Raw genomic sequence first — 12,192 nt, forward strand, 5'->3', positions numbered from 1 at the left:
AAACATGTTTTATAATAACTATGTGTGTGCTAAAATACTTCAGAGTTCTGTAATTTGCAGATGCCTCTTGTATTTTTAGTAGAGTTAAAAGGTAGATGAAAGAAGGTACAAACAGCATTCTTGTGTATTTAGTGTAGCTTTTTTTTCAGGTTACATTTTGCTGTCTGTTGAATTGTGGCAAATAACTTTCTCTCCAAAACTGTTGCTTTCTGGCTGCTATGAAAACAAAACTTAGCAAATTAAAGGTGAAACAGATATTTCTTTGTGAAATTCCATACTTTTTACTCATGAACTTTATATGTCTGATTGCCTATTCCATTTACTCTTGTCATACAGAGAACAGAGATCTTACAAGCCCAGTTCAGATCTTCCAACCTTGTGGATAGAAGCATCTAAACTTTGACAGGTATGTGGCAAAATTCCCTTTAATAAGAACCCTTTAGCCCAAAGGAGGCTTAAATTTCATGTGACTTATTCTAGACCATGCATAAATTATGATAGCACAGAAAAAAACATCACAGAGGGGAAAAAAAGAATGTAATTGTAATGAAAGGGGGTGGTCAAGCTTATTTTACGTTAATCCCAGTTAACAGAGACACAGCACAAAGGGGTTGCCATGACAAAGTGCTGCACAAGAGGAGCTGACTACACCACAAAAAATGTGGAATGTTGAAGATGCAACCTAGTAGATGAACTCAAAAACTACACTCTCCTTGAGGTTTCTACCAGACCAAAAATATCTTACTAGATGGGTAGTCCTGTAACACTCCCACTGTCTTTGACAGTAGGAAAATGGCAAACCAGCAAGCCTGAACACCACTCTGAATGAATTCCCACAGTGCTAGAGACTGGTGTGCTGTGGGGCAGCAGATGGGATTCCTAGGAAAGGCCAGGGAGAGCAATGCAGGCATCCCTGGGTGGTGCAGGGAGGAATCAAACAGGTCTCTGTTGCCTTTGCAGGAAGCTTTGTTTTTCCTGCCAGGACTGTTTTGGTACACAGAAACGACAGCTATCATCTTCCCTAGCCAGCATGGGGAGGGAGATATCACTTGGAAGGAGAATAAAATGAGGAAAATAAGTTTCAAATTTCAGCTCTTGAACAAGTTTTCTAGCATCCTAAATTTGTGTCCCATCACTGGAGATGCTCAAGAAAAATTTTAGACCTTTGAAAAATGTGTCTGCAATGCTGAGATCCTTTAGAAACGTTCTAGCAAAGGTGACTCAGTAACCCAGACTGCAAGAGTGAAAATAAAACACAGGTAGGAGCATTTCCTTTATACACTAATTAATCTGAAATAGGAATCAGGTTTGAAAATGGAGGAAAAAAGTGTTGGTTGAGAGAAAATCATCCTGAGCAAAAAACTGGGGAGAGGAGGAGCACAGAGCTTTTCTCAGGAGGCTGAGGAGTGACAGTGCAGGGGACTGGGAGGAAACAACTGCTCAGAGCAAGCACCATGAGAACATCCCAGTGGCACTGTAAAATAACCTGAGTGAGGTGTTAAAAGCAGCTGCCTTGGCACTGCTGGGGGAAGTGCCTGTGTCACTGTGATGCTGTGGAATAGATTCCTTTGAGAGCAGGTTTTGGCACAGGGATCACAGCCCTTGCTGCCCCAAGTTCTGTTTTGTGCCCTCTGGTGTTGCTGAGTGCAGCAGGTGACAGCCTTCACTCCTGGTGGGGTTTATTCCTGACTTGTAGGATGCTCAGATCTGAGTGTCTGCAATGGGTACAGGGAATTCCTCCAAGAGAGAAAGAACTGCTCTGAGCTGCTTAATGGGGTGCCAAGTACTCTGGGATGCTGAGTCAGGATCAGGCATAAGCACATCCTTCCCCTTTGCTAGCTGGTGTTATTCCTGATTGCATTGTGGAAAAGACCTCCAGCTTAGACGGAAAAATTCTAAAGGAGGACAGATGGCTGGAGTTTGGACTTTTTTCAGGCCATGTGCCTTCTGAATCCATTTGCTGTATTTTGTCTGTCAAAACATGAGCCTCCTCCGAGCTACTAAGGCAACAGGCTTTAAAATCAACAAATGCAGCCCACAAGGATGACAGCCGAGGTGACTACTGTGTGATCCCATTCTTCTACTGCAAGAAGCCATGAGAACTGCTAATGAGTTTACTTAAACTTGAAGCCCGGTGCTTGCCTGCATAATCCCAGTTCAGGCAGCTAAGGTAAATACAGCTCAGGGAAGCTTGCTTCCTCTATCACACTTAGTGCGATGAGTAAATGGGAGGAATCTTTAGCTGCAACACACTGAGTGTATTCCTGCAGGGGTCAGGACAATGGGAAAGCAGCAACTAACTCAGGAAAGGAAAGCAGCTGCTAGTATTTATGCTTGTGATGGATGTTCACAGTAAAATGGTCAGACAGAACAGAGAAAATCTCTCCAAGGTCTTGACTTGACACCCACAGCTGTGCAAATAGCACAGATGGGAAGATGATTCAGAGTGGCCAGATTTCAAAAATGCCCAAAACCAGTCCCTCTGGACCCTCAAGGCCACTAAAGACATGCTGCTTTGCAGCAGAATGCAGCAGTTTCACAGATTAACATCTTGAACAGTTGTTTCTGGATGGACTGATGCTGACTGCTTGCTGTATCCAAATGTACAAGGAGTTAATTGGAAGCTATGAACAAAGAACTGTGAAAGTGTCAGCTTGTGTCCTTCTGTGAATTCTCTTAGACCTGCAGAATTCCTGTGGCTTGTCCCAGTAATGAGTATTGAAGTGGCACATGGAACCAGGTCAGTCTCTTAGAGTGGCTACAGCTGGCAACAAGTGTTCCCCACTTGCTGGAGTGCTGCATAAACACATGGCCTGAGGGAGCACTTTGAGTTATTGCCATCCTAAACCACACAGCCAGGCCTTCCTTTTCCTCCCATAGGCTCTGTCCTCACACTATCCTCAAACTTAACAAGCCTAGCACTGCTCACAGAATCATAAAATAGTTTGGACTGGGAGGGACCTTGAGGATCATCTTGTTCCACCCCTGCCATGAGCAGGGACACCTCCCACTATCCCAGGTTGCTCCCAGCTCTGTCCAGCCTGACCCTGCATACTTCCAGGGATCCAGGGGCAGCCCCAGCTTCCCTATGCCAGGGCCTCACCACCACCACAGTAAATAATTTTTTCTTAATACCTAATCTAAGCCTACTCTCTTTCAATTTAAACCTATTCCCCCATGTCCTGTCACTGCATGGTCTTGCCGTAAGAGGAACAGCTCTGGAACTAAACCTCAGTCTCTTTTACAAGTAGTCCTGAAGCATTTTTAAAAGTACTTCTTACCTACAGGCAGGGGGAAAACTTGGCATGGTACAATATTTTACAAAAAGCTCTCAAAAACATTTCCTAAAGCTAAGGAACATGCCTAGCTGTATTTCAGGCCATGTCTGTATTAGAAAATAGGTTGAGCCTATAGGAGTAGATCCCAACTTGGTGCAGAGGGTCCAAAATCCCAGTCCAGGCATTTCTGAGGCTCCCTGGAGTCTGGCCCTGAAGGCTGAGTGCTCCTTAGTGGTTATGGCACCCCTGGGGTGCATTTCAGGTTGAGTTTCAGCCGGGCTGGATGTGGCTACACCTTCCAGGAGCTCAGGAATCAAAGCACAGTGAGTGTAGCTCATTAGGAGCTGCAATGCCCCCAGCCAAAATGCCAGGGAGGAGCCTCCTGCCAGAGCACAGCCAGTCTCTGCTGAGGGCAGCCAAGTGCACCTGCATTCACACACCTTTTATGTCCTTTCTATGCCAGCTGCACATCTCTGACATATGTAACTTTATATCATATAAAGTGATTTTTCTATGGAAAATGTGATGAACTGCTCCCCCTTGTCCCTCCCTCCTTAACAGGACAACAATAAAAAGGATTCTACATGTGCAAAATTTAGCCTTATTTGACTTAACAATTAACTTCTTGAGTTAAAAGCATAGCTTAACTATGGTAAGTTACTTTGAAAAGTACAAGAAAACACAACACAACAAAAAAACCTCCTAACCTCTAGCAGTGTAAAGATACCTAAAATTATTTTGCAGGGGGAAAAATAACTGCAGCACAGAGAACAAATTCATTTCTTTCCCCCTTCCACAGAGGACGAAAAAAAAGCAACCACTGTCCACCAAATCTGGGCAGAACTCTGGAAAAATGTCTTCCACAGAAGCAAGCACTGATCTCTTGTATTCCAATCTGTCTCCCTCCTGTACTTGACAGTGCAGCCGCACAAAGGGTTACAAACAGGCTGGAGAAATATCAAAAATTAATCTAGCTGAGGAGCAGAAATGTTTGCTTACTTTATTGCTTGTATTGCCAGCATGATAGGAATTAAGGAAAGTAAGTTCTTTTCCCTTCTTGAGTTTACAGGTTATTTGGTACTGTTTTTGGTCTTTTTTTTAAATTCAAGTGTCATTAACAATCTAGGAGAAGCCAGTACTTTCTTGCAGACCAGATCTGACAAAATTGAATTAATTGGGTGATTTTCTTTTGAATTCAATAGGAGCAAACTCAAATCACAGAGAATCTAACAACAAAGTAAAATACAACTCGTTATTGTTATATAGTTATAATATAGTTATAAATATATATATAATAATATATTTTATATATCTATTTATATACTATATAATATACATAAATATATATTTATATGTAGTTATAAATATATATTATTTTATATGGTTTTTATGAGGAAAGAATGCCTGTGACCATGAGTTAACTCAGTGATTTGCTTCAAATTATTTCTTAGTCGATTTTTTTACTCTTCCCCATTACAGCGATACCATCACAGTGGCAGTGCTGAGCACCCAAGTGGCCTCCTGAAAATGTGACCAGTTACCACATACAGGAATCTCCCTCAGGGACCAAATTTAGGTGTGAAAGTGAAATGGGAACTGATTGGGATGGAGAGGATTAGGTGAGGTAATAAACTCAGAATTTAAAGTACAGTTCAAGTGTTTACATTGAAGCACAACTTTTTCCACATCAGAGATCTTCCTCCAGAATAACTTCCCTCATCCTTGCCTCCGTTTGGGGGTTCCTGGCATCACTGCTCATAAAGAGTATCTTAAGAATGGCCCAGGAAACACTTGCTACCATCAATGTGGTCACACTAGAAACATTTCTGCTCACTAGTAGTTATAAAAATGTGTATCAGCACATCACTAGAGTGAAATCCACCAGGACCAGTGTCCTTTATGGGCGTTTATTCCAAGCACAGGAACCACAGGAGTGTGTTTGGCCTGTCATTCCCCCAGTATTCCACGCTTAAAAAGGGAGTGGACATTTGTGGTAAAACAGAAGGCCCCTCACTGCAGCATGATGTCAGTAATTCAGTTCCTCAGAACATGTTTGAAACAGAGGTCTCCACACTTTCACATTGGTTATAAAATACTTAGTGCTGCTGAACTGGAAGGAAAATGTCATACATCTGCAAACAATTAGAAGGAGCTGGACTTCATATTTGATTTACTAAACAATAAAACAAGCTTAAGTGTGACTATATCTGCAAGTTACACTCCCTAGGAGCCTCAAGCAGTTATCATAGCAGTGTCTTTTAACTATAATTAAATAAATCCACAGCGGGACCATTGCTGATCGAGATTATCTTTTATATTTTCAGCAGTGAAAAGCATGGAGATCATGAAGTTGAATGCATGCTTTAAGTGCTCCAAAACTCTTTTATCCTTCATTTCAAGCACACTGTCCACTACCCTTCCAGCTGGAATGCATTCAGTACAATACAGTTCAGCTTTTAAACACTAATATTTTCATGCTTTCTTCATTTAGATTGAGATTTTGGCATGAGGAAGTAAGTAGCTTGATTCAGTCAGGCCCAAGACTTCACCATAGTTTGTGTGCCTGCTGGTTGTAACTCCTGGTACTTAGTTGTTGTTATAAATTAACCAAAGATTTGGGAATTGAATATAAATATTTAGTTGCAAGTTCCAGGAAGCCAGGGCACAGCGTAAAGTAATAGTAATGTATCACCACCAATTTCTCCTCAGCAAAACAGAAACCTCAACCAGTTGCCAGTCTCTAAGTTGAACCTAATCTGCAGCCTTTATTTGGGGCAACAACTATGGGTACTGAATGCTGTCCAACTGCCTTATTGTATCCTAAATTTATGTTTCTAAAGCCAGCATAGCAAAAGGGATGGTCATGTTCTGAAATTTTCTAGCATGACCTGCATTTTTTATCAAATAAAAATGTTCTGTGCTGAAGTTGGAATTGTTTATTACAGTTTACCAGTGAAGAGTAGTGCCAGCAGCATCACCTGAAGGAGGGAGTGCCAGGCCAAACTCAGCAGTTCTGCTCCTGGTTCTGCTGGTGCTTTGCCAAGTTAAACTAAGGAAAAAGCCAATTTCCCATCCTTAGCATTGATTTTCCCTTGATGACCCCCCAGTGAACATCTAGGGTTAAGGAGATCTGACCTCCTGTGGTAGGTTCTGTACTTGACATTCTTGAATCAGAGTGACAGAAATGTTGGACATGAGCAGATAAGACAGAAATGAAACTCTGAGGCTTCGCCTAGAAAAATAATTCCTCCAGCCTCCATGATGATTACTGTGCTCCAGAATGACAGGGGATTTACTTACTAGTGATAAATAATGTCCTGTGTACATGAATAGCAGGGAGCTGTGTATTACAGCCTGCCCTGATTACAGTCCCTGAAGTACTATTTTATGTGATTATAGAGTTACAGGCCACAAAGTGGAAAAGATGAACCATAGGGTCAAGTTTTGCCCTCTCTTTGCATGGGTGTCCCTCCAATGTGCTTGAAAAGCAAGTTTGTGAGCAAGGGGTAGAACACATTTCTAAGAAAACAAAACAATGGTTGAAACATTTGTTACTTCAGCAAGTAGAAGAGTAAACTATTTATATAAAATAATAAATGAAACAGTCTTAGTTTACAGTAGTGCTTGTGAGGCTGGTTCCTGAATGCATACAATTAACATTGCTAATGCCCTGAGAATTTTTGGCATGGTGTGGGGTGCATGTAGACTCAGATGAAAGCTCTTCATTGCCATAGCTTCAAAGAGTGGCCAGGCTAGGACTGGAAGTAAACTGACAGGGTCTGCCTAGGGCTACATCCACAGAGATCAGAAGAGCACAGGCTGCTCAGAAGTTGGGTTCCTACTGCTGGAGGAATATTCCTTATCTGCAATGAAAATACAGGACCATTCTGCACTGCAGCTTGCTCAAAGCAAAAGTTTATCCTGTGGTTGTTTTTTGTTCATTCATCATTCACTTACTGAAAAATACAGTTCTGCAAACCTTTCCAAATTTTTTATGCCTTGCTGCATTGCCCACTCTTTTCAGAGCACTTTCTTTCCTAGATGAACTTAATACAACACAAAATGCTTCACTAGAGTTGTTTAAAGACTTTTTGAAGGAGCTAAACACAATGGAATAAATTCAACATGTTGGCCCAAAATAGATGGAACAGACTGTAAGGCTACAACAAACTGCACATTCTGATGCCTTGAACAACAACAGTGACATTTATGTATTTTATTTTTGTATCTTTAAGGGTGTCAGTGGAGCAACAGTCCCTTCCAGTCAAGTGCAAGGGTTATAGGCTCACTCCCCCAGCTCTGTGGTCACCCACACTGTGATTGCAGCGGCAGCAGGACAGAGGCAGGCGCTGGCTTACCTTGGCACACGTTGTGGTCGCTTTGCTCATACCCAGCTGCACACTGGATTTGGTGGGTTGGGTTGGGAGGGGTGCGCTGGGGGTCGGCCGGGGTCCGGCGAATGACGTTGTTTCGACCACTTGTGGATTCAGCTGCTGCTTCTTCTCGCTCATTTACAATAATTTGTGCTGTTCTGGGTAGACAGAGGTATCCTCCATAGTGGTTAACACATTTCATCCCACCTTTACATGCATCTGGGACTATTTCACATTCATCAATATCTGTGGTTAGCAACAACACAAGTCATGCTTTTAACAGTCGAACCTTCTGCAACAGCCATTAACACAAAGAAACATGATGAGACATGCATGCACACCTCCGTGTCCAAAACAGGGGTGTGCAGTGAGAATACTTAAAGAATACCAGTGGCAAGTCTGTCTTTGAAAATTATTTACTGTACCTTTGCACCGTTGCCTAACAGGATCCCATTCATAGCCATCTGTGCATTGCTGTGGATTAAAAAAAACCCATAAATTTGGTTACTTGGGATTCTGGAAAAACAGTCGGGTGTATTCAGTGAACTCAAAGTGTGACACAAAGGGAAATGCAATACCTTGGTAGGCCAAAGAAATGGCAATTGGTACAGCACTGCTGTGCAGGAGCAGCGGAACTTGTGGGTCCTTTCCCATTCAGAATGCTCTATGACTCTATGATACACAGAGAACACCTCTGTCTTGGGCAGTTCCCAAGGTATTGTTTGCTGTGAGCAGGCTGGGGAGCAAAGTGAGAAAACATTTCTTTCTCCTTGCCTTGTTCCTATATCCTGTGTTATACCATCTCTCCTTGGCCAAATCCTTGGTGTGACCAAGCTGACCACAATGAAAATCGTCTAATGAAAACAAGAAGTTTTTCTGAATTTGGATCTCATTGACTGCCTTCCAACAGGTGAACCTCTTTCATTCCCAGGCTCTATTTGCTAGAGGGACTAAGAGGACTCTGTGCCCCTGAACTTCATCTTCTCTCCCATTAGCACTCTAGCAATGAGGAAGGATCCCATGGCAGCTGGAAATTCATTCACATGCTTTTTAATCATATGACTCCAGGAACTGCAGTCTAGGAAGGACAATTCATACAGTGAGACACACAATAAATGGTGAGAGTTTATAATAGCAGGACTACTTATTTATACAAGACTTTGCAAAATTCAAACAAGGCTATACTCAGCAACTATTCATATCAATGCACACTAGCAAGTTCAGGAAAGATTTTAAATAGTCTGCTCTGCATCTTCATTACTCCTCTGCCCAAAAACATTAAATTATCCAGAGGGCAGTCATTTTAATTGCAGGTCACAATTAAGGAGACTGATTAGCAAAGTATCACAGTGCTACCAACAGCAGCAGAAACATTTAAAATATTAAAATATCATTGAATCAACCAGGCTGATCTGTGTGGGTGCATCTTGGGCTGCTCAGGGTATTACTTTAATGGCCCCATACAAAAAAAAAGAATGGAGTTTAATGTAATTAGTCACAGTCAAACAAGCTAAATCTTATTGCAACTCCTCTGCTGCTGAGGGACTTGCAAGTGACAAACTTGACTTTCTGATGCCAAGAAGATCCACTTATTGTAGGTCCTATCCTCAGGTTGTTCTGATGGACTTGTTACTAGTGGGCTCTGACTCAGCAGGAGGATTGAAAATATTTTCTTCTCTTGCAGGTAACACCAGTGATTTGTCAAATGTGGCAGTGAGTTGTAGCTTGGAAGGGTTTTTCTCCCCAAGGGGTAAGTGGACACTCTCTAAAGGATTGACTACATGCTGAATTGACAACTCCAAAGTTACTGTAACTATAAAAAGGCAAACCCAAAGGAAAACAACTAATTCATGCATTTACTGAATCACCCAATTCCTGTTAATGCACAACAGAAGTACTGTCTGTTGAACTGCAAGGAGCCAAGTCCATCTATTACTCCAGCCAAAGGCTTTTACAATAGCAAAGGATTTGGCCCTCCATGGATACGTGTGCATGAGAAACAGTAGCATCCCAAGAGGAAAATCTCCCAAAGCTGCGGATTTTTTTGTTTCATTTTACATGACCAGCATTTAAGGATCAGTGGAGCACCTAAAGGCTGAGACCTCCTTAAAAATGGAACATAGGTGCCCAAGTCACCTAGGTTTGCTAGAAATGTTCAGATAATATAATCAGAATAATGTGAAATGCTACATAATTAACCCCCCCATCTAATAACTGTGGGAAAGGAAGAGGGTGGGATCCCTGTTTAGTCCAAATTTTCAAAAGTTGCTTACATCTTCAGTTTCCACTTATATATAGGAACTTAAAAAAAAAATAAATCAGAAGCCTCTAAATAAAACTACTCCCAGCCTTCAAAACTCTAATGCTTCTAAAGCTCAGTGTTCAAGTATTGTATTACTGACTTCCTGATGCTCACTTGAGGCTTCTTTAAGCCCTGACTTCTACAAGAAGATCCAACTTTGCAATATTTACTTGCTTGAGCCATCCCACTGACTTCAGTGGGATTACTTGTATAAGACACAATCCCAGGCTTTGGCTGTGGTTCTCTAACTTTTTGCATGTGTGCAGAATTTTCTGCTTGTGTGGCATTGAGCTGATGTGCGTGCACATATCCAGAGGTCCACCCATATGAAGCAAGTTGCAGGGATTACAGCTGTAATCGGATGTGAAAATGCGGGTTTTTCCCCAGCCCAAGCCGGGGTAATTGCCACTCCTTCCATGACAGGCATTATGCAAGCCAAGCACTGAACACAAGCAGATTGAAAAGAAAAAGCCTGACAAAAAGGCCTTTAAATCTCTAAGCCTGTCACTTGCTTGCAAGCAGGACCTATTTCCAGTATTCTTGAACGATTTTATGAAGCGATGCAAAACCACTGCTCAAAACCAGCTCAGAAAGAACAGTCTCATGATCACTCCAGGATTCAGATGCTTCATTAAGAGCCCCAAATTTGGAAGTACTTACAACATTTTGTTAAAAACAGCTTGAAATATCCACAAGAAAAAAACAAAAGAATGTTTGACCTAATTATCTGCCAAACTCCATATATTTCAAATTAAGGTCCTAGGGACCCTGCCTTTATGAAAATGGATTAAAACAAATATTAAAACCTCCTAATTTTGTTCAGTCCCTCTGAGTACATAGATAAACTTTGCCAAAGAAGCGGTTGTAATATATTTTGCTCAGTCTTGTCGACTTGAACTTTTAAACACTGAGTGCAGGAACAGCTTATTTTATGGTTAACGTTCGAACTCAGCGACCTCTGTAGCACATGCTATACATTGGCAAGAAATTCGGTTTTTCTTAAGGGTCGTTTAGCAAAGAATCCCCGCAAAGCAGTAATTATCTCAAAGTCTGTTAAACCTTACCGTGTACGTTATGGTTTCCTCAGTTTCTTGCGAATGTACTGTAATAAGAATGAGCGCAGCCAAGAACATAGCTGTCAGCATCGTGAACCTTGAAAGAAAGGAAAAACAAATGAAGCAGGAATGCTTTTAGCGGTCTCCTTTGCTGGAAGAGGCTGCAGCACCCCTGGGACCGCGTCGGGTGCGGCTCCTGCCCGGGGAGCCCACCCAGCCCCTACCTGGTAGAGGCGGCCAGGCTCTGCCCGCTCGCTCCCGCAAGGAAAGGGTGAGGCTTGGCCACACTTCCCAGCCCGGAGATTTTATCCAGCTGAGAGAGAGGGGCGGAAATAACCGGTCAATGGAGTTTAAAACACCCCAGCACTCACCGGCAGCAGCAGCGCCGGACAAGGCGCTGACAGCACCCGGCTAGCGCATGCTTTGGGGCGGAAAAATAATTTTTCGGTCAAAGCAAGGTGCGGGGCATACCCCGCACATGCCTTTCGGGCAGAGCTCTGCCCGGGGTGCGGCGGGCACGGAGCCGCCAGCCCTGCCCGCTCGTACCTGCGGAACCGGGCAGGCGCCGGCCGCTGCTCCCGTCCGCTGCTGCCTCCGCTCCGCTACGCTGCCGGCGGCCGCTCGCTCGCCTTGCCCCGCAGCCCGTGCGGTGCCAGCAGCTGCTCCTTCCCTTTTCCCCGCTGCCTCCGCGGTACCGGTGCTGTGCTGGCGGCCGCTCGTTCTCTTTTCTTTCCCGCGGTGTCCGTGCGGTGCCGCTCGCTGTCTTCTCCTCCCGCCCCCCCCCCCCCTCCCCTCCCGCTGTGCGGCGCCGGCGGCCGTCCGTCCTCGTTCCCCCGCTGCTGGCAGGCGCTGCCCGCTGTTCCCTCTGCCGCTGTCGGTGCGTGCCCGGTGCCGGCCCCGGGCTAAATAGAACGGGGCGCCTCTCTCGTCGGCGCCGCGCGTGCCCCCTGCTGGCCCCGCGGGGGCGCGCGGGGCAGGTGCGGCCCCGCCGCCATGTTGGGGCCGTGAGGGCACCGGCACCAACACCTCGGGAAAGGGAGTGAGCGGCCCCGCGCGGGAAGCCGTGAGGGGAAGGCGGCCGAGGCCCCGGGAGCCGCTCCCTCGCGCCGCTCCCTCACGCCGGGCATGTCCCGGTTGGGATCTTCAAGGGAGCGCAGCCCGGCCGTCGTTCTGGGGTGTGTCGT

The 12,192-nt window shown here is 44.3% G+C and overlaps 1 protein-coding gene across 1 annotated transcript in view; it reads right to left on the reverse strand.

Annotated features, from left to right (window-relative positions):
* Positions 1-11,098, reverse strand: part of EFEMP1 (EGF containing fibulin extracellular matrix protein 1) — a 43,887-nt gene extending 32,789 nt beyond the window's left edge. The window contains exons 1-3 of the mRNA XM_062489416.1: positions 11,018-11,098; positions 8,077-8,125; positions 7,637-7,897 (exon numbers count right to left, since the gene is read on the reverse strand). Of these exons, the coding sequence (XP_062345400.1) occupies positions 7,637-7,897; positions 8,077-8,125; positions 11,018-11,098 (391 nt within the window). The remainder of the gene's footprint in view (positions 1-7,636; positions 7,898-8,076; positions 8,126-11,017) is intronic.
* Between the last annotated feature and the right edge of the window lie 1,094 nt (positions 11,099-12,192).

This window comes from Cinclus cinclus, chromosome 3 (genome assembly GCF_963662255.1).
Source record: "Cinclus cinclus chromosome 3, bCinCin1.1, whole genome shotgun sequence".
Classification (NCBI taxonomy): domain Eukaryota; kingdom Metazoa; phylum Chordata; class Aves; order Passeriformes; family Cinclidae; genus Cinclus; species Cinclus cinclus.